General features: G+C 42.0%; 2 protein-coding genes across 3 annotated transcripts in view; one reads left to right on the forward strand and one right to left on the reverse strand.

Annotated features, from left to right (window-relative positions):
• ZDHHC17 (zinc finger DHHC-type palmitoyltransferase 17) overlaps nucleotides 1-27,912 on the forward strand; it is a 136,006-nt gene that overhangs the window by 102,565 nt on the left and 5,529 nt on the right. Inside the window, exon 17 of one of the 2 annotated variants that reach the window (XM_060025290.1) lies at nucleotides 798-5,425. The exons of the other annotated variant lie outside the window; for it this stretch is intronic. Within the exon in view, the coding sequence (XP_059881273.1) occupies nucleotides 798-936 (139 nt within the window). The 3' untranslated portion in view covers nucleotides 937-5,425. Of the gene's footprint in view, nucleotides 1-797; nucleotides 5,426-27,912 lie in introns of those variants that run through there. 2 annotated transcript variants of the gene reach the window in all.
• Nucleotides 8,532-26,972, reverse strand: CSRP2 (cysteine and glycine rich protein 2). The gene is made up of 6 exons (XM_060025289.1): nucleotides 26,835-26,972; nucleotides 16,696-16,808; nucleotides 13,798-13,966; nucleotides 10,183-10,312; nucleotides 9,411-9,504; nucleotides 8,532-8,838 (listed from the first exon to the last, which is right to left on the reverse strand). The coding sequence occupies exons 2-6, from the start codon at nucleotides 16,805-16,807 to the stop codon at nucleotides 8,762-8,764; spliced, it is 582 nt and encodes a 193-aa protein (XP_059881272.1). The 5' UTR covers nucleotide 16,808; nucleotides 26,835-26,972; the 3' UTR covers nucleotides 8,532-8,761.

Raw genomic sequence — 27,912 nt, forward strand, 5'->3', positions numbered from 1 at the left:
TGCGGCTGTCGAGTTTTCCCAACACCATTTATTGAAGAGACTGTTCTATTCTTTTATTTATATATATATATATATTTTAATTTGCATTCACTTCAAAGTTAAGAAACAGTAGTTTCCTAATAATAGAAATATTTAAAACTTTGAGTTTTACTCAAGCTGCTTGTCTACTGCCATCAAGCTTTTGTGGTGCTATTAATTGTTGCATGTTTGTGGAAAGCATGTAAACCTTTAAATAAAAGCAAAAATAATAGAGTCGGTTGAGTAGTTTTGAGAATTCTCCCATAGGCACAATAATTGTATAAGGTGTAAAACTGACTGCTTTTCCAAAGGTATTCTTGAAGTTCTAAAATTTTGGGAACTTTCCTTAATATTTCTTTTTTTAAATTGCTATTCTTAGGTACACTGTCAAGTTTATGCTATTGATATTATTTTGTCTTTTACTCTCTCAATTTTGGATATAGTTTGTCTCCTTGCCAAAGAGCCACCAGTCAAGGAAAGGTTTTATCAAAAATTGCGTATTACACAGGAATGAAAGAAATGCAAATTTGAATAACTTTAATATATAATTGTATAACCCATTGTATTAGCAAAAGAGAAAAATCAGAGCCGTGAAGAAATATGAATGCGTACATATTTTGTAGAGTTATAAGCAGGTTCTTTCTGGCAGGAAACCTGAGTTCTTAAGTTTCGAAAAAAATATATTTAACATTAAAATGATATTAAACTCCTATTAAATTATTGTACTAATAGACTTTTTTTTCTTTTTCTTTTTCTTTTTTGGTGGGGGTGGTGTTTAGCCATGGATGTGTAAGGAATATTATAGACTTCTTTGAATTTCGATGCTGTGGCCTCTTTCGTCCTGTTATTGTGGACTGGACCAGGCAGTATACCATAGAATATGACCAAATATCAGGATCTGGGTACCAGCTCGTGTAGCAGCATCTTTATCCTATGAAGCATATTGCTGAGTGGTGCCTGAAAATTGTGTCTGTCCGTGTCTCTCTCACACTCGAATCCACATCCTTTGAACAAACAGCATGCTATATGTAGGGCTAACTGTGAATTTTAGTCTTTTTTTTCAACACTTTTATTAACAAAAGTAAACATGGACAGAACACACTGCCACTTCTGGGAAGAATAAAGGTCTTAAAAAGAATGTTAATGGTTCTTAATATGGGAATTCACAAAATACTCAACTTTTTGGTTTTGTTCTCATAACATTTTTCATGAAAAAAGAGTGAACTTATTCTGTTGACAGACATGGTATACTGATCAGAAATGCTTGATTCTAGCTAAAACTAAATTTATGGTATACAGCTAAATTTTATGATGCAATCTAGTATTGCATTTAATTCCAAGAAAGTTGTCTTAAATTGCTTCAGACTAGTATTATGTACGTGTTAGAATGTACATGTAAATACTGTGATGAAAATCATGTTGTTTTATTAGGGATCTACTGTAATGTGTCTTCAAAGACACAAGAAAATAATGTTCACCAAAAAATGTGCTAACAATATTTTATTGCTATCAGCTGTTGGCAATGCTGATATATCTCTAGTTCAGTGAAATAATTTTTAGTAACCTTGCTCTAAGGTTTTATGGTCTGATAATAAAGCACTTGCATGAGTATAGTAAGTCATGTTATTTTGTTCAACTTAAAAGCCCTACTAAGTGCATGATACACCTCATAGTATGTATACTGGCACACACTATCCAGTAAAGCATAAATTAGAATTTAATTTGATGTGCACATAGTCCAGTTTTTTAAGGGTTGAGCTATTTTCAAGAAAAGGCAGAACAAATAAGTTAATGCAAAATTCTCAATAATAGAAATAAATGGCTATACTGCAAAATAAAGTGTAGACAAAATAATGGAGTCTAGCTAAAGATGGAGCATGATCTCTGTACATACAGCACATGTGAATAAAAGAAAAGCTAATGGTATATTCTGGTTTTTAAAGAATGACCTATCAGAAAGAATTTTATCCCTAAGATTGTTTCAATTTTCCCAATATTGAATGTTTTGAAATTTGTTAATGCTGTCTGAAACAATTTCAGATTTTCGAATTGTCAAACATGATGCACTGATCAATTTTTGTTGCAGCATTTCCATACTCTCATGGTGAACTGTTGGTCACTGCTTCCATAACTATTGTTTACAGGTTTAGTCCTCTTAAGCGCTGTAGCAAACTGTGGTTCGAGCAACCTGTGGGAAACCTGTGAGAGGGAATGGGCTGGGGGAGGGTGGGAAAATGGTGGTCCGACCAATGACAGATCCTAGACCAGTGTAAAGATTGCGTATCTGCATATAAATAATTTATCAAATAGTTTTCTCTTTGTGTCTCTATGTGTTAGTGTATTTAAAGCTGCTCATTTCATTTTATCCAACCAAAAAGAAAAGGGAGATAATTAATGAGCTTCTAGTGATGTTCAATATCGCTGTTAATAAGCATTATACCCTGCAAGTTCACTGCATGTCTGATGCTTGGTAAAATTAGTATTCTCTGTAAAATGCAGATTACAGGTATTAAAGCAGTCTAGTGGTATACCCGCCCCTTGCCTTAGTAAGAGGAGCAGTGAAAATGTATATAGTTGATGTTCAGTATTTCCAAGTACCATTTTTATATAGTAGTTTCTTTGAGCATAAGTCATACATCAAAAAAATTACTCTTAGTGTACTTGAGTGTTTTAATATTAGAAAATTGGCATACGTACTTTATTTTTGAAAAGGGAAGAGATGGGTGTGGGGTGGCAATAGCATTGTGCCATTTTGTCATAGAATGTACAAAATTGGTTAACTTTACAAATGTCTCTGCTAGTTTTGACTACTAATTGGGGGAAATTTTAGATAATTTTTAAATTCAAAGTTATTTATAAAAGGCTAGAATTCATTTTAATTTTTTGTATTTTGAGGCACTTCACGTGAAGACTCAGTTGCAGTTTTTATCGAATACATTTTTATTAACAGTCAAATACAATGGTGGTTTTCTCAGAGTTTGGATGAGAGTGTTGTTACCATGTACTTTCTTTATGGTACAGTATTCTTTCCAGTGCAAAGGAGATGTCTTTCAGTTAGACAGAAAAAAACAAAACTCTAGATGTATACATGGAAAATATTAGCAATGTTAATGCTTTAGTACTAGCCATCTCATAGTACCAGTGAAATTTATAACTCAGAAATGGTCTGATGGTCAGGAGCCAACCATGCCTCTGTGTACCGTCTAATTATTTTGTAGGTCTGTGTGTGGAACCAGTTTAACCCCGTTCTAAAGTTGTGTATGAAGGTGACCCTTTGGGGAATAGTTCGTATCAGCTTCATTGCATACTTTTAGCAAATAGGAACTTATTTCTCAGCTCTAAACATGAATTACTTCTTTGGAATTTTTTCCTTATTTTGTTGTTCCCAGGAATTTATTTGAAATATTAGTAGGCATAAAACAGCATCATTATTATACTTAAGCTATGGATATTTTTATTTTATATTTTCTTTATTTATAACTGTGCCAAGTATTATTTTGCTACTTAACGTGTTACTCTGTGGAAAGAAAAACCTGTAAAGTGTTTAATAAATTAGCTCTCCTTACATAAATTAAATCTGTCAAAATTTTGTAAAATATTAATCAGAATAAATATTGACTCTTAAATGTGTGTTTGGTTTTTTGCTCAGTTCTCTTCAAGAAATTGATGAAACACAGGTAGTGGTACCTGTGATATGAAAAGATTATTCTATATGTTTATATCTGGGTCAACTAGGAATCAGGTGGCAAGACTAGAAATTGGCAAAAATAGAAGGTAGTGGTAGTATTCTTTAAAAAAAACAAAAACCAGCAACCTCTAATTCTGTGTGTGTATGTTTGTGTTTGTAATGAATTTTTTTAAAATAAGAGAATATGTTTTTCTTTAAGAATTTTGTATTCCATGGAGTTACTTAGGATCCTCAAGGACTGTATGAATCTGTAAGATTTAAATGTAAGTATGTCTAAAGACTCTGTAGTAAAATAGTGGAAAAGGAAACCTACCAAGCATTGATCTCAGTTACTTGAGAAACCCTGCATGACTAAGAAAGCTTTATTTGGGATTTCAAAAAGCAAAAATTATGGAGGAACCCTTTCCTGTTGTTCACATGATTGTTTATGGTTTAATTGAGAACGCAGTGGTATTAAACAAATATTTTCAGATTGGACTAATTTTCATTTCATAATTATTTTACGGTATTGAAAGTAATGCCTTCAGAGCTGTGTAGAACTCAAGTAACAATATTTTGAACAAATATAAATAATAAAGGAAATTCTACTGTAAGCCCTCCCTTTTCATTCCAGTTAGGTACTTTTCTCCTCTTTGTCTTCTTGTCTGGATTCCCCAGTCCTTCCCAGATTGGTAGATTGTACCTATGATGTAGATTTCTGGTTCTAAGAGTTTACAGAGATAATTGGAAGCAAGTGGTACATACCAGGACAAGAAATATTAGCTTCAGGTCAGAAAGTAAACCTTCAATTTCATAAAGTTCTTGGTATTAGAGTTTTCTATTAAATATCTTTATGTGACTATTAAAATAGAAAAATCTGTAATTCCAAGTGGAAACTTCAGAATGTCCCTTGATCTAGGTCAGCTAAGTCATAAACTCAAGGAAACCAAATGTGCCTCTTAGAAAACTCTTTTTGCCTTTGAATTGGAGTATGAATGTTTTGCTCAGATAAATTTTACCAGAATATCTCTGTCATCAGATATTTACTGGGATTGGAAAATACTTTTTAATAGACAGCAGTGTTTCTAGTACTAAGTAAGAAAGAGGGATTATTTCCATCCAAAGCATTAGAAAGCCTCATTGCTGCTGCTGCTGTTTCTTGGATCTGTAGGTTTACAGTTGTCATCAAATTTGGAAATTTTTCAGTCATTGTTTCTTCAAATATTTTTCTTCCCCCCCTTTCAGCAAACTCCAGTTATACATATATTAGGCCACTTGAGATTGTCCTATAGCTCAGTGATAATTCAGTTTTTAAAATGCCCTTTTTTCCCCCAGTGTTTATCTTGGATAGTTTTTAATGTCTTTAAGTTCACTTACATTTTTTTCTGCACTGTCTAGGCTGTCTGTCATCAGTACTATTCAGTATTTTTTATCTGCCACATTATAGTTTTCACCTACAATGTTTTATTTGAACCATTTTTACATCTTCTGTATCGCTACTTAACTCTGAAAATAGAGAGTACAGTTATAATTGACTGTTTTAATATTCTTACCTGTTAATTTTCATATGTATGTCAGGTCTGGGTTGGTTTTGATAGATTTTTATTCATCATTATGGACTGTATTTTCCTGCTTCTTTGCATGCCTGGTAATTTTTGATTAGATGCCAGACACTATGAATTGAGTGCTGGGTATTTTGTTATTCTTATAAAAATTCCAGAGCTTTGTTCTGGGATGCAATTATTCGGAAACTTTGATCCTTTCAGGTTTTGCTGTTAAGCAAGATTTGTTAGGCAGGACCAGAGCAGTCTTCAGTTCAGGGTTAATTATTCCCCATTACTAAGGCAAGACCTCAGTAATGTACTGAGGTCTCCATCCAGAGCTCCAAGAGTCACACTTCTCAATCTCACTGGTGAGAATAGGCACTATCCCCAGCTCCATATGAGCACCAGACACCATTCTCTCTAAATCTTTCAGGTGTTTTTTTCCGTAATCTTGGATCTTGGGTAGTTACCCCGCATGCATGTGCAATCAGAACACAGCTGAAGACTTGCGGCCGGGGGGTTGGGGGGGGGGGTGTTGGATGGCGCTCTACAAATTCCTGGGATTCTTTCTCTGTGCAGCTCTCTCCAGTCCCTCCAAAGCTAGCTGCTCTGGTTTCTCTGGACCCTCAGCTCTGTGTCCTCAACTTGGGGTGCCTTACAGCTCCCTCTGTATTCTCTCTCCTTAGACTATAGCCTGGAAACTCTGAAAATCCCAAGACTGACCTCATTTTCTCCATAACTTTCCTTTGTTGCCTATTGTCATTCGTTCTCAAAACCATATTTTTTCATGTAATTAGTCTGTGTTTTTGATTGTTTCAAGTGAGAGGGTAAATCGGGTTCCTGTTATTTCAACTTGACTATAAGTGGAAGTCTGAGTTAATACATTTTTTTAAAATTTTGTTTAATTTCTAGTATGGAAAGTAATGATAGATGTAACTGTCATAAACAAAAGCTCTTTGGGGGTCCTCAGTAACTTGAAGAATGTAAAGAGTTCCTGAGATCAAAAAGTTTGAGAACCAGTGGTCCAGGCCATCATTTCCCAGTGCTCCTTGAGATGTTAGTGGTTCCATGGACAACTAATTCAGTGCAAGGCTTTCTTCAAGTTAAAACAGACTCCTCAACTACAAGATCTCAAGGCCTTCAATCTGCTAGCATGCAGTGTGAATCTACAGGAACATAGATAGATGGCTGTAATGCTCCCTGAACTTAATTGATCGTGAAGACTTTTTAGAACTAGAGTTGCCAGCAGTCCTCCCTAAATATACCAAACCACCACAAGGGGCTGAAAATATCCCAAGTGGGTCATTTTTAAAACAAATGCAGCGTGCAGCACTTTAATATCACATTTGGATTACTTTGGGGCTACTCTGTTGACTTACCTCCAAATGATGAAAGTGATTCCTCCGAGAACAGAGCCTGCCCAAAGCCAAATTCCCTTTTCCACTCCTAGAACCACTGGAAGCTAATTTTATAGTTTTGGAGTAGCTGTTTTGCCATGGCTCCCAATTTAAGAATAAATTTAATTCTGAAAGGGGGGTCTAAACTTTATCAGGCAGAAATTTCAAATTACCAGGTACCTGGCAACTTCATGTAGAATATTTTCCTATCAGATATCTATTAGCATCTCCAGTACAATTTGGGAAACATAGTTGGATGGGAAATGTTGGCTCTGTGTGGGAACAGTTACAACATTCTGCTTATCTACAGCACTGAAAAATTTAGTAGTTAAAAAGGCATTTTTGTTCACAGATTTGCAATTTAGGACTCAACATAACTCACTTTACTCCACTGGGTGTCAGCTGGGATGGTTCAAAAACTGGGGACTGGAATAGCCTGAAAGCTTACTCACTCACATGTCTGTTAGTTGATACTGGCTGATGGGGAAGATCTTAGCTGAGGTTATGGCTCTAATACTTACATGTGGCCTCCCCATGTAGTCTGGGCTTCCTCAAAACATGGTGGCTGAGTTCCAAGAGTAAGCATCTCAAGAGAAAGAGGCAGGCAAGAGCTGTGTTGTCTTTTCTAACCTAGCCTGGTCCATTATACTCTGTTAGTTAAAAATGAGTCACTAAGGTTGACCCTTATTCAGAGAAAGGGGAATTAGACTCCATCTTTTGTTGGAATGTCAAATAATTTGTGCATGTGTTTAAAACAACCACAGAAAAAAATCACAAGTTACTCCGTAAATCTTCTTCAGTTCAGCCCAGTCCCTTTATTGTTAACTTCCCCAGCCTGCTTACCAAAAAGACCCTCCCCTCTCCCACGGTGGAACTTGCCTTATGGAACATGTGAAGTATTCAAGGCTATGATATAAATAACCATGAATTCTTTCACCTGGTATACCCTCAACTGACCTTTTCCTACCACGTTTCTGCTTTTTTTTTTTCTTTTGAGGTCATATAAGATTAAGATGTATTCACAGATTAGGCTGGTTCAACTTTACAAATACACATTACAGACTGATTATCACACCCTGCCACTGAAAAATAAAGGGTTGGATTGAGTCTGGTAATGAACTAAAAGTTTCTGGAGAAATAATGAAAATATACCTTATATAGTCTGATATTCCTTTTCTCCCTGAGCCAGCTGAATATGCCAGGACAATGCAGCATTTGCTAATTTTGCAGAATTGAGATTTGTGAGAAAAACACAAATCCTCAACCCAGTTTCTAGGATTAGTAATTCACTATCAGATGAGAGTGGGGAGTCTTTAAAAAGTCACACTGAGCCTCAGATTCTGTAGTTGTCTGTAGGTAGCTGTTTATAATGATCTTTAGATCGAGATAAATCAAAAGAATTTTTAAGTGTTTTAACAGTGTGCCTACCCTGGGTCAGCGTACCTTTCTGAGAAGCTTGTTAGGAAGGCTTCGACGGCTCCACCCCTAGAGATTCTGCTTCTTTGGGGCCTAGGAATCTGCTTTGTAATACTCCCAGGTGACTAGTGCAGGTTGTCCAGGAGCCATGCTTTAGGAAACTGCTCCCAGCAAGAGAAGAGCAACTACTGAGCTAGAGTGGGGCAGGCAGGCAGGAGTTCTGCACTGCTGAATTAATTGCCAGCTCTGAAGAGCCGGAATGGTGGGGCCTGTTGCCTAGCAACCCTCACTCTGGAGGCACACTTGCCAGCTTAGAGAGAGCCACCTTTTGCAACAGCTGTAATGCAAACATTAACCTGGTGAGTCAACCGCTTAATGAGGTGGACTCTCTTTAACCAAAAAAATGAAGGTGGGGACCCAGATGATTTACCACTAACCGACATCACAGCACTCCTCCAAAAGGTTAATTGAAAGACACTGAACACTAAATTAAGCTGAAATTTTATTTAAAACGTAGAAGAAATGGTTCTTGAAATGCTGATGAATAAAGCGAAAAGATATAGTGCTCTCTTCCTACTAGTCAGCTGGCCTAGCCAAGTACAGGGCAACATACAGTACTTAAGTACTGGTAGAATTTCACAGCAGTTTAGTGTTAGATTATCTGTGCCTAGATTATGTGGAGTTTCTCAGTGTGTGATCTGGGTTCTGGGTTTGCGCCTCTACTGAGCATGAACAAGGGCTCCTGCCCCTTGGCCATAGCCAAATCCCTTGGGCCCAAAGTTTTTCGCATAGCATCCTACAAAAGAAAAGGGAAGAGTTAGTGCAAGTCCATTAAGCTTTGCTAGCATTGCTTAAGACTGATGTATCAACAGACATCCGTAAATTGAAAAAGCTGTTGGCTATGCCAAGAAGAGTTCAACTTATTTAAGGTGTAAAGTGTGCCATGTAGTAACTACGTTAAAGCTGCGAAGGTGAGTCCGAGTCTTCTGGTTCCCTAGTGTTCAGCTCGTGGTCCCAGCTGAGTTACAAGTATGCAAATCGGGCCAGACAAGTTATATATTTGTCTGTGACCTTCATATATTCATATGCTTTGCTTAAAACATTAAGCTGAAAGAAGACTATTGTTTGTTTTTATTTGTAGGGGAGTTTTAAATGACCAGGAACTTAACTTACTGTATCATCAAAAATGTTCTGTGGTTTTTCTGTCATCTGTAAGCATCTCTAGATCTTTTATTTTCAGATACCCAGCTTTTCCCCATTTTCAGAGTGCTTTTCGTCCTTTTTTTTTCCCCCTGCTAGTGACATTTCCTTCACTAACAGCCAGTGTGAGATACCCATATGGACATCAATAACTGAAGTTAATTTTACCTTTACAATAGATTTCACCTTCTTTCTCAGTCAGAGTCGTTGACTCAAGACTCTTCCCACACTTGGCACATCGGAAGCAGTTTTTGTGCCAGGGCTGGAAGAGAGGAATGAGTAAGTTTAGATGCTGTGGCACAGTGGCTCAGGAAGATCAACCCAAAACAGGGTCCTGACTACTGTGGGTCAGCCCCAACCAGAAGGTTGAAACTGCACCCTCTACATTCTTGGTTGCTTGCAAAAGGGCTGAGTTCAGACTTCATCCACAGAAGACACGGACCGGACCGGGAGCTGTGCCACGGAAGGGCCGTTTCCCTAAGAGCTGTCTGAAACCTCGCCGCAAGCCCTGTGTGCTCCTTTGACGACCGCCTCCTTTACGGTTGAGAACACTGCAGCTCAAAGAGGGGAAGTGGTTAAGCAACTTCTTCAAACCAAATTAGCATCAGGTGCCCTAAGTCACTGCTTTTTTGGGTTTTTTTTCCCTTTCACTACACTGAAGAACCTGCAGAGTCCAGGTTTGTTAAGTCTGCCCTTGTCAGTTAACACCTTCAGGAGCGCCCCCTATGAAAACAAGGTTCTTTTAAACACAGATGTGATTTGTCAAATAACGGCATCACTTCAAAAAATTAATGATTCAGATGGAAATTCGATTAAGAAAAAGTTTAATTCAGGCATTTATTTATAAGGCAGAGCACCTGAGTGGGCTGCAGCGGGGCCTGTGGGAGAAAGGTAGTGGAGAGTAGTCATCCGCGGCTCTTAGCTCAAGACGGCACTTTACCTTTCCAGCTCCAATGATCTTCTCGGCAGCGTACACAGAATCCCCACATCTGGAACACTTCTCAGCACCTCCGTACTTCTGAGCAAATTTAGAAGTGTTTGGATTTGTCGTAGGCCTGTGAGGTTGAACACTTGTGGAAAGGGGAGAAAAGGAATTAGGCAAGATTTTCCAAAGGGCCCTTATAAGCCTTACAAGGCAGGCACAATGGCACTCTGGGACTTAATTGCTATACTGTCCCTTGGCTGGAGGCCTCCACAGGCCAGTACAGGGGAAAGAAGGAGGAAGAAATAAATCTCAGGGGCTGGCCAGTTATTATTTTAACCTATTTATGGGCTCATTATTGTTACAAAAAGACAGACAAGGCTCCAAACTTAAATGTCTGTCCCTCTGAATCTAAACTCACCAGAATTCATTGAATCCCCAGTGCTAACCTCTCCACTAAACAATTATGCTGTGTTTTATGAAAACCTACCATAGCACATATTTTCACCCCACTTCATATCATTATTATTATTATTCATATTACCACTGGAATCACAGCTAGCTTTTTTACTTCACAGAAGATAGAAAAAATCAGTAGTAACTTAAGCAGTTAAGTTCTGCACATAGGTCAGCTGACTTAGGCAGTAACTAGGAAAATTAAGTATGTTTTACAGATTACTTAAGTCCCCAATATATTAGGGGAAAGTATGAATAAATTACATTTTTCATGGGAAAATATTTTAGAAAGTTTGCCTATTACTCTGTGATCTGTTTATCTTTACTTTTTCTCTGTACAATGTACTGTTTTTGTCAGTATTTACAGGTCACTAGGTAAACCTTGTTTTCCTCTCACTTCCTGTAATTTTTTTCCATTCAGTATGTAGATGTACCTACCATGTAGAACACCATTCTGGGCTCTGAAAAGATTTAAAGGCTTTCCTAAAGCCTTACAAGTAGGTTGAGCAGATAAGATGTGACAAGAGTTAGCACTCTGCAAAGGGTAGCTAAGTGTCAATTTTTCCTACTAGGAAAACAATTTTATCCTAGTTATATTTTATTAAATAGGTTACATACATATTTAAAGTGTTAATTTAGGAATACTGCCTTTTCATAAAACAGTTTATTCAGACTTTACATGTATCTTTAATATCTTCATCTCCACTATATCCATTTTTTAGTCATTTAATGGTTTTCTACACTTCTACCTAAGTTGTTTAATATACAGCATTTCTTGAATCATGTTTGATGTGTCCACTGGAAATTTTATTCTAAGCAACAAATACCAATTCCCAGTACTAATTCACAGGACCGAATTTTCCATTGTCCCTAATATGGGCATATTTTTTAAAAAATCTCCACAACCCACTGTATATATAGTCAGCCCTCTTTATCCACAAGTTGTGCATCCACAGATTCACCCAACCTCGGATCAAAAATATTCGAGAAAAAAATTCTGGAAAGTTCCAAAGAGCAAAACCTGCATTTGCCACACGCCAGCAGCTATTTACATAGCACTTGCATGCTCAGATTTTATATCCGTGGGGTGTCCTGGAACCAGTCCCCCATGGAAACCAAGGGACACCTGTACTTACTTTTAAAAGTGATCTTTAAAAGCTATTCACAATGATATCCAACACTTGTAGTTAGGAGTTTTCCAAGAAAAATTTCCAAATCTGCCAATCATATTAAGAAGAACTTTATATAGATTATCTCCCACCTCCCTTCCAGCAACCTCAGAAGCCATGGTTAATTGCTACCTCATATGACAGATGAGGAAATAGGGGCTTACATTTAAATAACTTGCTGAAGGCCTAGAGAGTTAGTAAATTGGTGAGCCTGAACTAAAAAATGCAGGTCTGCCTCAATGAAGATGTTTCTGCCCACTCAGTGGTGCCTCTTCAAGAGATCCCCCCAAAGCTGTTTGGTCCCCATAACTTTCACAATGACCACGTGCCATAAGGGCAGTCCAGACTGCAGGTACTCCCAGAGTTGTCATTAAGAGGGGCTTCTGGAAAAGGAAATCCCTACACCTGCTCCTGCAGGATGAGTAACATGTGGCCAGGCTAAGAAGGGGAAGAGGCAAGGACACAGATCAACACAGGCCAGCATAGAAGGTTGGCTAATTATTGGAGAATATGGAGAAGCAGGAGGAGATAAAGAGGAGGGGCCATTGGTCTTTGTGACTTAATCCCATGGCCACAATTGCTGACTTACTTTTGGGGTCATAGATGAGTTTTGTTTGGGGGGAATGTGTACAGGTTTATGTGTTTGAAATAAAATCTTGGGAAACAAGAATAGATTTTAACAAGTTGGAAAGGGAGAGCAGAACAAGAACAATGAACTTTAACAAAGTCAGAGGTAAGCTGGGGTCCTGCAAGTGATGGCATGCAGCAATGAATGCGTCAGCCCTCATACAACCGATGCCCAGCAAGGCACCACAGCTCAGAAAGTGAGTGTGGAAGAAACAGGAGAACAGAGAGGTGGGCCTCGATGCAGGACAGCGCACAAGTATGCGGGCCAAAAGGACAAAAGTTCAAATCCCGGCTCTGCCACTTACCTGTGTGAGCTGAGCCTTAGTGTCCTATCTGTAAGGTAGGGACAGAGTAACTCAACTCAGAGTTACTGTGAGGATTATATAGAATGAACATAAATGTTCAGCAGACGTTATTTCAGGCATACCATAATGCACTGTGCTTAAGATCATAAGCTTTGGAGTTACACTGGGTTAAGTTCCAGGCTCTACAATTAACTAGCAGTGTGACTTTAGGCAAATCACTTAATTCTCACTGTCTCACTTTGTTCTTGATTAAGATAGGAAACCCTACTTACAGGGTTGTGAGGATTACATGAGTTACCATACATTATTGCATGGTGTCCAGTCTACAATAAGGGCACAATTAATGGCCTTGTCCAAGGAAAGGCCATCTTATTGGAGTATTACACAGTTTTGGCCTCTTCAATATAAAATGGATGTGGAAAATGTGAAGTTCAAATGAGGGAATTAGTCAAGAACAGGAATTAAATTCCACATGAAGAAATTATGTCTCAACATGAATTACTAAGTGAAGTTTGGCAGATTTAGCACTTTGGTACCGAAACCTTTAAAATTTAGTAACACTAACCTCATAGAATCAAATACAGGAAATAATTTTCATTTTTAAGTAAGAATTGTAAGCTAGAGAAAAGTAATTTCTTGGTGAGGAAACATTCTTACATGGAAGGGCTGACTGAGGAATTTTCATTGACTGCTTAATTGCACATGAGAAATGCATCTCATGATTCCGATACTACATTTCTCCATCATTTGATTTCATGATGTCTGGTCTGTGAAGTGCTGTGAAACGGAAGTAAATTTAAACCACTTGCTTTTGAGAACATCACAACTCCTTGATAACACCTCATAATGCCAAAAATCGGGACTGGAAATCACTGGAATAATCAATAAGAACTTTGCCAGGTCCCAAACTGTCCATTATTTCAAGCTTAAAGAAGGGTCCTTAGTTTATACTAGAAAATCTGAGTCATTGTCTTTGATTCTTTCAACCTAAAAATCTGGAAACTCCCAGATTCCCATTCACCAAGCAACATGAATTGCCACCATGCCTTCCTGAAGGTCACGTGGTCTTGACTCACCTCTCGGGCTTGATGCCCAGCCTCTCGCCCCGGTCCATGTTGAGTGTGCCCGCGCCCTGGCCGTACCCGTAGCCTTTCGGCCCGTACTTCTTTCCATAGCAGGATTTGCAGTAGATCTCGTCATCGTGAATTGCCACTGTTGTACTATCTAAATTTTTCCTGCAAACCACTGAGGGGGAAAAAGTTAGACTTTAAAAATATGCCAAAGATTGCCTTTTTCCTTAGAACAATGGTGGGGCTGACACAGGGCCTAGAAAAGGTAAAGGCACAGGCTCTCTCACATTCCTAGTTTATTCTCTGGTTCCCAAAAGCCACTGGAGAGCACCTGGACGGCTCGCTACCTGTGAGGACGATTTGCGTTCCTCCATGGATACGATGGTCATTTCAGAAATACGTTAGAATTTTAACATCCTGAAGCCTCAAACTTTTTAGTAGGATCTGCCCCCCAGACAAGAGGGAGAGAAGTTTCCAAGATGTCTATAATTACACGAACAAAAGGAACAAAACTAGCACTTTGCACCCAAGACCCTTGCTCCCAACCTTCAACGCTCAATCTTTTTCATCCCCTTCATCCAAGTATTAAAGAACAAAAGGGTAGGAGCGCCTTGGGCAAGCTGCCTCTGCAGCCCCTCCTCCCCCAAAAGCACCCCCAGGGATAAAAACGGTTTTAAATCCAGAATTCTAGTCTTCATCACTAGTCCAGAAGGGAAAAAGTGTCTTCTTTCATCTCGCCACCGGCTTCTCCAGCAGTGATAAGTATGTCTGAAAATCGTCAAGTGGTTTAAAGTCTGCATTTGTTTTCCCTTCAGTCCCAAAGGAGAGCACATTCTTTCTTGATGGATTTCTTACCACATTTCCACGTATCCCACTTCATAAAACTGCCAAATGTCATCATGTTTTATCCAGACATTATTTCACTTTCTAAGACTTCAATTAAGCTTGAGAAAAAAAAAGACTTGTGAGAGAGCTCACTGGAAGCACAATCGGGCAGCAGGAAACCCAAGATTAGTGCAGTAGAAAAGGGGATTCCCCCCGCCCCTTATTTAAAAGAGAGGGAGAAACAAAAAGAGGAAGGACAGAAAGAAGGGCAGGGAAAGGCGACTAGCTGGCTGCTTCAGAGTAGAGTTAAATGATGAAGTTTTTATTATCTTAGACTGAAGTCTTCTCTGGTAGAATAGAAATGACATCATCTACTTTGAACCTTGCTGTTGAGGTTCAAGTACTGAAATATGTCTGCTTAAAGTTAACCTAAAATTGTACACTGCTGAAGAACAAACACCCTTAACAGACAGATTAAATAGAAAAACTGGTTTTAAACACATATTTATTAACCGGATCAAGTTTAAATGTAATGAGATTTTGACTAGAGAACCACCCCTTTCCCCCTAGGCCTCGTCTGTATTCTCTGCAGTAAAATTCTCCTAAGGTCTGCAAACTACTCTGAATTATTTCCTTAAAAGGCTTTAGTCAGCAGAGGCACATATTAGGAAGGAGTAATAAAGATGACCAGTAAAGACCTTGACATTTAATAAACACTGACTTGATTACGGTGTAGACATCCTGGCTTAACCTAGAGGAAACTTAAGAACAATTTCTCAAGTATTTACATTTCCTCTTTGTTCACATACTCTCTTGGTTACAAAGCTGCTGAAAAATATGGATTCCTTTAAAAAAAATTAACTTCTAAGAGAAGAAATGGTTAAACCAAATCTGAGAAATGCTAGCTATTATGGAGGCGTACATAGCAAACATTCATATGCTGTATTTGTATTCTTCGTAACTGCAACTCTCTGTTGTCTGTTTCTGGTCGTCTGCAAAGCAGTTGCTGTATGAAAAGGTCCAGACACCTTAAATGCTGGTGCCTAGAAGGAGAAGGACAACTAAAATTTGTGAGGGAAACTCTTTCTGAAGATTATTCCTTAGTGTAACCAGACTTCTTTTTAACATAGGCAGTTTCTAACAGTAATTTTCACTGCACAGTACTCTAGATATAGCGGAGAGCTGCACAGACGGGTGGGTTCCTCACGTAACAAATCCTTCGTTCAAGAAAATTTTGTCATTTGAATCAGAAGCTGATTAATGTTGAGCTTCCTGAAGCGGCTACTCTCCTTTTTTAAGACTGGAGACTTGGTTGTCCTGAGAAGGAATCTGCCGGGGAGAGGGGGCTTCTCTCCTGTTCCCTTTCTCTCATTATCAGGTACTGACCATCGTTGGCAGCAGACGCCCACGTGCTGGTTCGTGGTCTGCCTCATGTCTGTACCAGCCACTCCGGTAATTCTCTCTCTATAAACAACAGTAATTCCCCACCTGCTTCTGTGGGATTTTCATATCCTACGTTCCTTTCCCTCAAATTTAGGACATCAATAACAAGAAATAACTCTGAATATTCACTACCAGAGAAGACAGAATTTGAACTTCTAGACATGTGAATTTCACCTAACAGTGTGGCGAGAAACCAGCCAGTTAGATTTCAAAGAGAAGGAGCGCTGCCAGAATGAGAAAGCTGGGGCGGATGGGGAGTGAGCCGTTCGTTCAGGAATCGGAGCCAAGCCCCTGGGATGTGCCAGGAACTGTGCTGGGTGCCAGACTATAAACAGCCCTGAGGTCTCGGTGAAGCGGGGGAGACAGACGTGACAACAGATAAAGTACAGGGGGTGCCAAGTGGAGGCGAAGCGCTACGGGGACCCAGAGGCCAAGGGTCTGGGTCGCCCCTGCTGTCCTTGCTGTGAGGCTGAGCGCTTGCACTGTCCATGGGGACAGACAGGCAGAAACCACGGGGCTGCTAAAATCATCCTTGTTAACAAAACCACAGTTTCTTCCTGAAATCGGTGAACTGAAGCTTCTGACACACGAGTTGTGTCCGCGCGAGCGCGGGGTGGGGGTCGGGGGGAGACTCACTGCACAGGAAGCAGCAGCGGTGGAAGCTCCGGCCATCGCACTGCACCTCCTCTGCGTGGTACACAGTCCTCCCACAGGCCCCGCACTTGTTGCCACCTCCCCAGACGGGCATCCTGCAGGAAGACAGAATCGTTAGAACGGACCCCTACCGTACGAGACGTCTCACACGCCCCCTGCAGGGCTTTTTACACCAGGGGACAGCAGACAGCGTTGGTTTCTTTATAACCTGCCCTGGCCACATCTGTAAAAGACCTGCGTTCCTCCAAAGTAACCTCGTCTCACCTCCCAAATCACAGCCCTCACTAGGAAACGGGCTTGTCGTGCACAGGTTTTTTTCTCCTACAGGACAAAGGACCTGCGTTTAGTACAACAGTGCAGGTCGCCAGGCACAGAACAAACTGCCGCCAGCATCCCCGGGAGTTGAGAAAGCAGCTTAGGGAGTGGGAAGGCAGACGCTGCCCACGCCCAGCCTCCAGTCGAAATGAACTGGTTTAAGGCCCAGCTGAAGAACTTACACTTGGGTGGAGGTTTTTACATGTTTCATTCATTGTAACATCACCAAATTCTTAACCATAGAACATACACGAGCTATGACACACTTCTAGGGAGGAGGGAAGTGCTGGGTGGCCCAGCAAGATTAAGCTGTATATTTTCTGCTCAAGTTATGAGAGATTATAGCATAAACACTTGTTTCTCTGACTAGCACAACTGCATGGCTGGAGCCTGGGAGTAACCACAACGAACACCCATCCAGGTGGCTATCATTTAAGTTTCTGTGCTTCACGAATCCCAGTGTCCTGAAGTCCAGCCGACAGTTGGTTTTCCCTCTCTGGTGGGCCTGTCCGTCCACACAGAATAGGCTACCAAGTTGCCTTCCTGGCAAAATGAATTGTTTGTTGACTGTGTCCGAATAACCTCTGAGCAATGTGGCCTGGGGGTAGAACTGGAAGTTTAAAACCTTGGCTATCTTGCTGTGAAGTAGCGCAACGTGTTCTAACCTCCTTCGCAATGAACTGGTCTACCTGGACCCAGTTTAAAACGCCTAGTTCTGAATGGACAGTGTGCTCAAGTACCTTTGCCAGTACAGAAAGTTGTCCTGCAGAGACAGCGTGTTATGTTAGACCTGCCCTGAGTGGTATCTAAAAACACAGTAGAAGAATTCCTTTCATCCCCACTATCATTTCCAGACTTCCCTTTGCTGAGTGCCATTTGCAGCCCTTGTCTGTTGCGTCTCCTTGGATGAGCTGCTGCCTCTCTAGTAAACAGCTAGCTAAGAAGGCTGAGAAGTCCTTACTAACTCAAGTCTGGCTAGAAAAAAAAAAGGGACAAGGACAGCTGCTAAGCAAAAGGCTGAAGAATCTTCAGTCCTTAAGATAAAAAGGAGGGTGGAGAAAATTCCTATCCCACTTGCCCAACCTACACCGTTTTGACAATCGAGAACACAATGACTCCCTAAACAGTAAGATGAGGCCTTTACACAGGAAAGATTTACAGAATTAACCACTGTGCTGGGCACCCTTCTGGGGCACAGCCTTCTCTGGCCCCTCTTCTGGTAATACTTCCCCCAGATTTTCTCAAGGGCAGCCACCACCTCTTTCTTGGCACACGTGGTTTAGAGAAGTACTTATTAAAATGTGGTCTCCTGGTGACTGTCCACTGTGCTGGCTACCAATTCGAGACAACATTCAGATAAAGCGTTTAGAAAGTTTTCTACAATTTTATGCCACAACAATCAAGAGCATGATCAGTGGGCTCCTCCTGTTGGACAGAGGACAGTCAGATAATCCGTGTGTATTTGGAAATTAAAATAAAAAGAATGGTCCTTTACCACAGATAGTTGGAGAAGCACTAGTTTAGAGGGTGTGACTCTACCCTCAATTCCAGGGCTGGACATGCGATGCCTCCCTGCAGTCAGATGAGTGCATTCCCCCTCCTGCCATGGCGACTGGTTTAGGAATGGGCACAGGACCCCAAGCCAGTTCAATGGAAGTTAAACCCGGCCTTCGGTTTAGAACTGTGCCAGTGCAGGAGTGGAGTTGTTAGCAGCTGTCTGGAAGAAAAGAACCTAAGAAGGAAGCCAGCACAAAGGAAAACAGAGACTAGTTTAGATAGTCTTTAGCCGCGCCTTGTTGTATCCTGTGCTCTTCAATTATATGAGCCAATAAATTCCCCTTTTTAAGTCTTGGGAGATAGAGCCCCTGGTCCTAGAAACAAACAGGAACGACACACGAAAAGACCTGACTGATACGACTAGTTATCCCTACGTTGTTGGCCTCAACTTGCAAAAAGCCTGTTTCCCTTGTTCAGACAGGAACAGAGTCATTTCTAGGGTCCACAAATGTTACCAGGCTCCTGTGAAGGCATCCATATAGGATCGATATCCAGCAACAATGGAATATATTTGCAAGCTTTTCTTTGGTAGTTGCATAAATCTCTTATTCCTGTCCCTGGAGACTGGTGCTCCATTGTTTAAATCCACAGTGAAACTTGAGCCCGGCTATAGAACCTGACACAAAACTTGGCTTCAGCGCCTGCACTGGCTTGAGTTTGGAGGGCAGTTAATGATATTGACTTTGCCCCATGGCTCCAAAGCTACCCGTGTTCTGGAATGCTCACAGATACAACAGACATCTGCTGGAAGTATCCCATGATTTCTGAGGAAACCAAACACCAAACCCAGACTTGCAGGTAATGACGTCACAGTGACTTAAAATCAGATCCCAACCATCAACAGCCCAGCTGGCTTTTAAAATACTTTTATCATCAAGGCATTTCTCATCATGTTGGAAAGGGTCATCGTACCACCAGCCCGTATCACAATTACTTTGGAGCAATCACCAATAAGGAGCCAGACTTTCTATCAAGACAAACACTATCCTCGGTTGTCTCTAAATAACATTTAAAAATATATAAAAACTAACTCATCACTCTGTGTTACTCTCTCTCTACGATAGAGCAACTTGGACTTTTAAAAAAGGAAGAATATCTTCCCTTTCCTTGTGTAATTCAGGGTTGAATTCACCCCTTGTAAAGTCAAGTCTGATTCTTACTGTACTTGCCACGCCAGCCGAATGTGAATAGGTCATCTTTTCGGGAAACACCTATCCAATACCTTTTCAGCTTGCCATTTTAAGAGCTTCCTTCCTTTGAGGGTGGGGACCACAGCTCTATCTTCTCCCACACCATCAACCAGAGTGCTTGGCATATGTCAAAATATTTCATTTCTATTATTTTAAGGAATCCTTCCTTTTTCAACTTGTCTTTACTCTTCCCAATTTGATCTTATGCTTATAAAGACAAAGGTAGCACTGTCCTACTTCTCCGTCACATTCTTGGATTCTCAGTAAAATTTCCAAGTCATTACCTTTTTAAAAGTTCCACTCAGTTTAAAGGCTTTCCTAAGGATTTCTGAATAACGCTCTCTGTGGGCCAGGCTAATGGTGTAGTCGAGCATCCTCAGAAAGCTTCAGATGGGTTTACGTTTTATTTTTTAAGCAGGATAGTGGATAGTTGGGTGTTCCTTATGTTATTCTCTATCTTGTATGTCTGAAATATTTCGTAATGGAAGGAAAGAAGGAGGGAAGGAAGGAAGGAAAGGAGAGATGGAGGAAGACACTGATTTAGACCTGGGTTAACTTCACTATTATAATGGTTGTGCAATGTTGGGCTTAATTTTCTTATCTGCAAAAAAGGGGGGAAAGGTAGCTCTCCGTACCTCACAGAGATATTGTGAAGATAAAACACAGTAAATAAATGCCTTGGCAGACATCCAATAACTGGTGGCTTGAGGATGGGAGGGGCATCTCATGCGGTCCATCCTGCTATCGGTACTCCTATAGGAAACCCACTGACTAGCATCTATAGAACACAGCTCAGAGCAACAAACAGTAAAGGAAAAAGTTATCTGATTAGTCACTCATAAACCTTTCTCTGGAACATTACAATGCACTGCAAGTATAACAACAGTTGCACTTGCGGGGACTAAGAAATGAAGTTCAAATTTACACTTTTAGGGTGAACCCCTATGCGTGTCTGCTGAATTTGGCAGAGGGAAATGGGACCATCTTCCATTTCTGTCACTCCTAGCATTGCTATGCATATATTAAAAAAAAAAAACATACACACAAAAACCCAAAGCTTCATTTTTCCTACAAGCCCTTGGCTGCACTACTCCACAACAGCTGACATTAATCACAGCAAACTGGATTTGCACTGAGCAATCTGGGCTGCATGCCTTTCCCCGATCCTATGCATTAATTTACAAAATGGTAAGAGGAGAAATAAAACCCCACGTTACATACACCTCGCAAAAGAGGCCAAACATGGGCCAATTCAGTTTTTTTGTCTTGTTCTTTGGTGCTCATTGCCTGAAAGAGCTCCAGCACTAGGATTTATCCACTGTGTTGGATTAAAAAGCTTGGTTTACATCCAAACACCCATGTGCAGTTTCTCTTTGCGGCTTCTCCCCAGTCTAAGACACCACCCAGAATCAGTAAGGCTTAGCCCAAGAAGAAAATCACTGTAGTCTACATCTGAGTCACCTTGCGGTAAAGTTAGGTCATTCTCTAGATAACCAGTGACCACAGGGATCATTCTCCTCACCTGTGCTGCGCTGACTGCCTGCCTTATTTTAGAATCTGAATGACTCAAACCCATGAATTTTGAGCCTATGTGCCGCCGCTTGTAATTTAAATTAACTGGTCTGATGCCGAGTGAATCCGTCTATAAACCCAGATTCTAAATGCTTCCAGAAGATTTGACATCTTATGACTACATGCAGGGCTTTGTTATTATACAGAATCTTTGTTATTATGCTATAACTTCCCAAAAGGAGAGAATCTACTATAAAACAGTTTCATCTTGAGCCACATCCAGAGGGGGTCACTTGTTAAAGAATATGTAACTGTCCCCAATTACAATGATTTTTAAAGAGGCCAGAGTTTGAGAGCTGTAATTAATTGGAAATTAAGCTGCACTCAATGCCCATTCTAGAAAGGTTTTCTTCTGCAACCCAAACTACCCGCTTAGTCTACTTCCCTTATCTGAGTGAATACCACTGAGCCAAGGATAGGACTCTCTGTGTCTTAGTGATGGGCTCCAAGTTCCATTTGGCTTCTTCTACCAAAGGTAAATCCTCAAGCTGGTCTTCAAGAGAGCTCGGCCTCAGGATGAACTAAGAAGATGGATTTTGGAGTCCACACAGTCTCATTTCCCTCATATGCAAAATAAGGGTAGCAGAACCTTTCTTTCAGAGTTGTTAAGAAAATGAGATGAGAAAATGCTTACAACCTTTCTTTCAGAGTTGTTAAGAAAATGAGATGAGAAAATGCTTACAGTTGGCATTCAATTATTGGCCGCCTTTATCATCAGTATTTAGCAATGTTCAGTCTTTGTTATCAATACTTATCTTCTCCTACCCATCTCAGTCCATCCATTCCTTCATTATGTCCCTAATCCCTCTACATCAGGAAAACTGACTTACCTCCCTCCCTCCCACCCTCACCCAGCTAACTCCTGACTTCATTTCTGAATCTCAAGTAATTCTTCCAGGGTAGGGGCAGCTAATAAACACTGTAATGCTGTACTGTTTATGAAGCTCTCCTATAAATCTATTAATTCAACATCTTATAAGCCATATCCTGGGTTGGGAGCTGAGGATAAAAGGGTAAAGGAAGGGCGCCTGTTTCTCAGGGAGTTCTACTTTGGTGGTAGAAGTATGTAAACAAATAACAGCAAAGTAACCCAAATCACAGAAGCGTGTAGAAGGGGCTTTGGGAAGTCTGTATGGTCTGTTGATGGAGGGACGCCAAAACAGTTTCATCTTATTGATTGATTGATAGTGGATTCCTGGAACTATGTTGGAAAAGATTCTGGAGACCAGTCAAGGTTCCACATTAAAGATCACTGGGGTTAATAATGTCTGCCATAGAAACTGCAGTGCACGCACCACCTCTAAGACATTCCAGGGATAAGAGAAAGAGTGTGAACTCAGAATGAGACAGATGTAAGCTTGCAAGTCAGTTACCAGCTCTGTGATCATGGCCAAGTTCCTTAACATCTGAGCCTCCACGTCTTCAGCTATAACTTGGAAATGGATGAGCGCTCTGCCGTAGGATGGTTGGTTAACGAGATAACATTCGTAAAGTACCTGGCAGAAGCCTGTGCTCCACAAATATTGGTTTCCTTTTCCTTCAGGAGCGCTAGCGGGCCGGATTAATGGTTACCAAACGTTCAGCGGTTAAGTGACTTGCTCAGGTCACTGACCTCCAAAGATGCAGATCTAGGCTCAACCACTCATGTCTGACTCCAGAACCACAAGCTGTCCCCCAAACTCCCATATCTGATTGAAGGGTCGAGAACATTCAAACCACCTGAGCGTGATCAATCCTTGAGCTATCAACTTACACGCAGGAACACCTTCCTCTCTGGCCAGTTTTCATCCACCCACCTAGCAGTTAGCAAGTGTCCTCTATGTGCTAATCGCATACCCAAACTGCTACTTTCAACCAAAACGTACTCTCTACCACTCCTCTCTGCCAACCGAAGTCCATCCTCCTACTGAGGGAAGCCTCCCTTCTATCTAATAAGCTGTCCTTTGTGTACCTCACCCTCACCATTCATTAGTAATTCTGTATCCTGTTGCCACTCATGTCTTCAACTCGGAGGACACCTTGACCCAGATTTGGAGGCTGTCAAATCACACGTTAGAACACAACTGCGCTCTCAGCTCGGGCACTCTGACCTCCACCTGCCAGCCCCAGATAGCCACAATCTGTGCAAACTACGAGCTATTCAATTATTCAAGCAATTTAATGTTTGTGTGATTTTTACATGGAGTCAGACTGAGACTTATATGCCAAGACTACTGTTTATTTGCCAAAAGATCTTAGGCTGTTATCTGATCTGTTCGCTTTCTCATTTTAAAAACGGAGATACTGCTTATTTATATCGTAAGGCAGTTTTGAGATTGAACAATACATGTAAAGCCCTTCGAATAATGCCTGCCACATGATAAATAACAGTAATTAGAAGTACTTACGTAAAGCTTACTATACCTATGTTAAGTAGTCTACTTATATGAACTTAATCCTCATAACAGCTGAGGTAGGCATTATCCTCGCTGCATGGGTGGGAAAGCTGAGGTGTAGATTATTAAGTGGCTCGTAACTGTAAAACCAAAACACAATTACCAATTCAACTTAAAAATACCAGAGAAACTCAAATAGACTATACTGAGTTTATTTGACTGATGTTTCACTAAAACTAAAACACTGCTAGCAACACAAACACAGCAGTGACTGATGTGGCTCTAGCACAGGTTCTTTTAAATTGGGTATTTTCTGTCCTGCTGTGGGGGGTATGCAGATTTGATTCTGTCTTCGCTTTCCTCTTCTGGAGGAGAAGCCACCATGAAACCTAACTGGGAAGTCATGTGCCCCTAATGTATTAAATGGTATGTGTCCTCTTATTAGTCAAGGACAATTAGTAGTACTGTTGGTACAAACAAAAAAGCAAGGAACCTGATAGCCTTTGCAAATGACTCACAATATACTTCTTTTGCTTCTTCCTCTAAGACTTACACTAAAATGTACAATTTTTATAATCAGAATTTGTGCCTGGCTCCTCCACAATCCAGTTTGAGAAAACTCCCGTAAGTCAGTCAGGGTTCTTAACCTGGGGTCCACAGATTCCTTGAAATTCTGGGGATCGCTGAACTTGGTACCATGTACTTTATTTTATGCACCAAAAACAGTTTGAGAAGGGGTCCAGAGGCTTCACCAGACTGCCAAAAAGTTCCATGACACAAAAAAGTTAGGTATTACCATCCTAGGTAATCAAGACCCCAAGTGTAGGGAACCCCACCCAATAGAACACAAGGGATGCCACGCAAATACCAGCCCAGGAAATGATACAGTTGAGGAAACCTGTGAATATCTGCAAAGGGAAGAAAGCTGGCCTCCAGGCAAGGCCTAGGCAATACTGTTCAGAGTCAGCAATCTTCTGGAAGAGGCTTTCACTGATAGCCGTTTCCCCCTATATTCAACAAAGAGCAGAACAGAGTCTAATTACAAGGAACCTCTCCCAAACTGGGCTGGGTTTTATACAAGGAACAGCATGCCTTCCGAGAACCCCTGCAAGGTATGTGCTATTACACCCATTTTACAAGATGAAGTAACTGAGACCAGAGAGTAAAATAACTTGCCTAAGGTCATCAAACCAGTGGCTGCTGAAGCTGGGATGTGAATTTGGGCCCAACTGGTCAGTCCTGTCCTTCTCACCATGCTATGCCTCCTCTCCCACTGTGGGCTTGCTCTCCCCCGCTCATCTGATTTACCTGATTTTTGACAGAGAAGAAAAATTAGAGGCCCAGATGTCCACATTTAGTGGCGGCGTCAAGGCTGGACCCAGGCTTCTAAAGCTCATTTATTACTGCCCCCTCTAATCTATGCCAACATTCTTGCTATTTTAGTATAAAATACAGTTTCCTCAAAATCCAAGTGAGTTGGCAATTTCATCAGGACAGACCTCCAATGAGTACTGCTTTCAGCCCAGTATTTGGCATATACCAGTATCAATCAATATTCGTGAATACATTTGGAGGAATCCATTAAAAAAACTCATGATAGAAACTGTAGATCAAATCTGCTAATATTTCTATTGTTTGAGTCCAATGAAATCTTTGTTCTCTACAATTGCAATCTTACTCATTCCTTCATTCATTCATTCAATTAACCAGCATTGGCTCTGGTCCAACGGTGTGTTTAAGACACCCAAGCCAAGCACTGTGAATTTCAAAGACTCATGGGATACAGACCCCCCGTGTCTACCTAACTTCACTCTGAAAGAGCAAAGGAAACGAATCCAGGGTAAAAAGAACCTTGAGAAATATTGGCAAAGTATAAGTGGCAGTCAACTTCAGAGGGCAATGACCAAGGAGACTGTGGAGGGAGACCACGAAAGACTTAATAAAATTTGTTCTCGTTTGGTATGCAGTTTTTAACGTATGTGCAACTCACCCTTTAGGAATCCACTGCCCATCTTTCCTGAAAATTTGAGTCAAATTATAGCCAACTCTGTGGCTGTCCTATTTGAATTCTTGGCATTTTTTATAAGTAGAGTTTTAAAACAGGTTAACTAGAAAAGTTAAGAACTAAAGAGACCATTTTTACTGCCGAGTTAAAAAAACTACCCAAAATAAAAAGTATTTAGAAAAGGAAAAGGAAAAGGAAAAAGTCTGGTCTGCAGACTGCAAATAAAACAGGTTGAACATGTGGGGTAACCATTTAAAGAAATATCGTTCTACAAACGTCCTGGCTGTGTGGGGGGGCGGGCAGGGCAGACCAGACGTGGGTGTCTCCCGACTCAGAAAACCCACCCTGCCCCCCCCCCACCGGGAACTGCCTACGTGGAGCTTTGGAACCGAGGACGTGATTTGCAGGACCTGTTGCAGAATTTACAACCAAGCATTCTTGCTTTCCCGGTTTGTACCTGAATGGTAGAAAGTTCCGGAAAAAGCTGGGAGTGATCAATATGACGTTTCACTGCTGTGCCTTCAACATTTAAGGTTCAGCGCTCGGTGGGCAGAGACCACCAAACAATGGGGATACCAGGAGCTCTGTACCGCAGCAGGGGAAGGATTTCGGGCTCGACAGGCTGGGGGAGCCCCCTCAGCACCCCCAGGGCTCCGAACCAGCTGGGAAGGTCGCCCTCGGCGTGCAGCACACTCGGGGCACAGGAGACCCCGAGACTCGGATCCCGCCCTCCCCTTTGCGAAGAGAGAACGCGCCACTGGAGGAGGGGGCCCTAGGCTACTAAAAGGCGGATTAGCAGCCCCGCGAAACTCTGGATCCCACCTCTCTCTCCCAGAGAAACCGTGATGGAGGTCGCGCACGATTATTTCTCTGCGCAGCGGACCCGGGATCCGAGAGCAGGGCTGAGGCGGCCACGGGGAACGGGGCAGGTGTGTGGAGATCGGGGCGCAGGGGTGAGGAGGATGGCTAGGGGGACCAAATGGGGACCAAGATGGGGACATCGGAGGATATGAGAGGGGGCGCCGGCAGGGCGGCCTCCGCATCCCAGGAGGCTGAGGGAACCCCCACCCCCGGGGTCGGCGGAGACGCCCGCACCTCCCTACTCACTCGAGTCGCAAGCAGGACCACGCACCGCGGGCAGAACTAGCGAGAAGCAGTCGGTGAGAGCGCGGCGGGAGTCCGGGAGCCAGGACGCAGGGAGCGCCGGTACCTTTTCAAGCCCCCTGTGGGCGTGGCCAGTGGGTGCCCCGCCCCCACTCCTCCGCGCCCCGCCCCGCCTCGCCTCGCGGCGCCGCGCCGCGCCGCGCCGCGCCGCGCCGCGCCGCGCCTGGCCGATTCCCGGACCGGCTCGGAGGACGGGAGGGGGGAGCTGCTCGCGGCCGGGCTCCGGGGTAAAGACAGAGAGACAAAGGCAGAATCCCGCCTCTTCCTGCTGCTTCCCGCGCGGCCAGCATCTTCCCACGTAGCGGGACCGCTCCCGCCGACTTTACTCCTCTCGCTCGCAACGGGAGCCCGCAGTTTCTAGAAGTGGTTAACCGGAGTCGGGAAAGGAGGCTTCCTCGCCCTGCAGAGAGGCCGGACGGCGGGGCTGTCCCGTCGGGAAACAGCCCTCGCCGCCCTGCTACGTGCCCTTCCGACCGCGGTTGCCAATTCTCCTTTAGGAGGGAACAGTCCAAGGTCGAGTTTCCAGCAGTAGAAAACCGGCCGGATCGGGAGTTTCCACCACACCGTCCGTTGCCTTTCCCTTATAAGTAAACTCAACGTGATTAACTTCCCCAGTGGACAAGTATCCGCTGGCCCGATTTCCAGCTTCTGGGAATCCGCAACATTCCTGTTCTTAAAGAGCAAAATTTCTCATCTAGATTAAATAAACGACGTTACCAAAAAAGCCTCATTACTCAAGTGTTTTGCCTTTCCCACCATCGGGGGGCATGGCTGCACACGCTGCCGAAGGGGTGCAGGGGGTGCGGAGAAACACACCCAGAAACCCGGGCGCCAAAGGGCCTTGGGATTACATTTGTCGGTATCAGAAAAGCCCAGGGACAGCAGTGACAGCCGAGGGGACCTAATACCTGAACTACAGGCTGATTTATTGTTTTAGATGAAAAGAAAAACAAACAATGCCATCTTTATCTTGTTCACATTCTAGGCCGACTGATGACCTCTGTGCCAGAAGTGAGGATCC

Source organism: Delphinus delphis, chromosome 11 (assembly GCF_949987515.2).
Source record: "Delphinus delphis chromosome 11, mDelDel1.2, whole genome shotgun sequence".
In the NCBI taxonomy this organism is placed as follows: domain Eukaryota; kingdom Metazoa; phylum Chordata; class Mammalia; order Artiodactyla; family Delphinidae; genus Delphinus; species Delphinus delphis.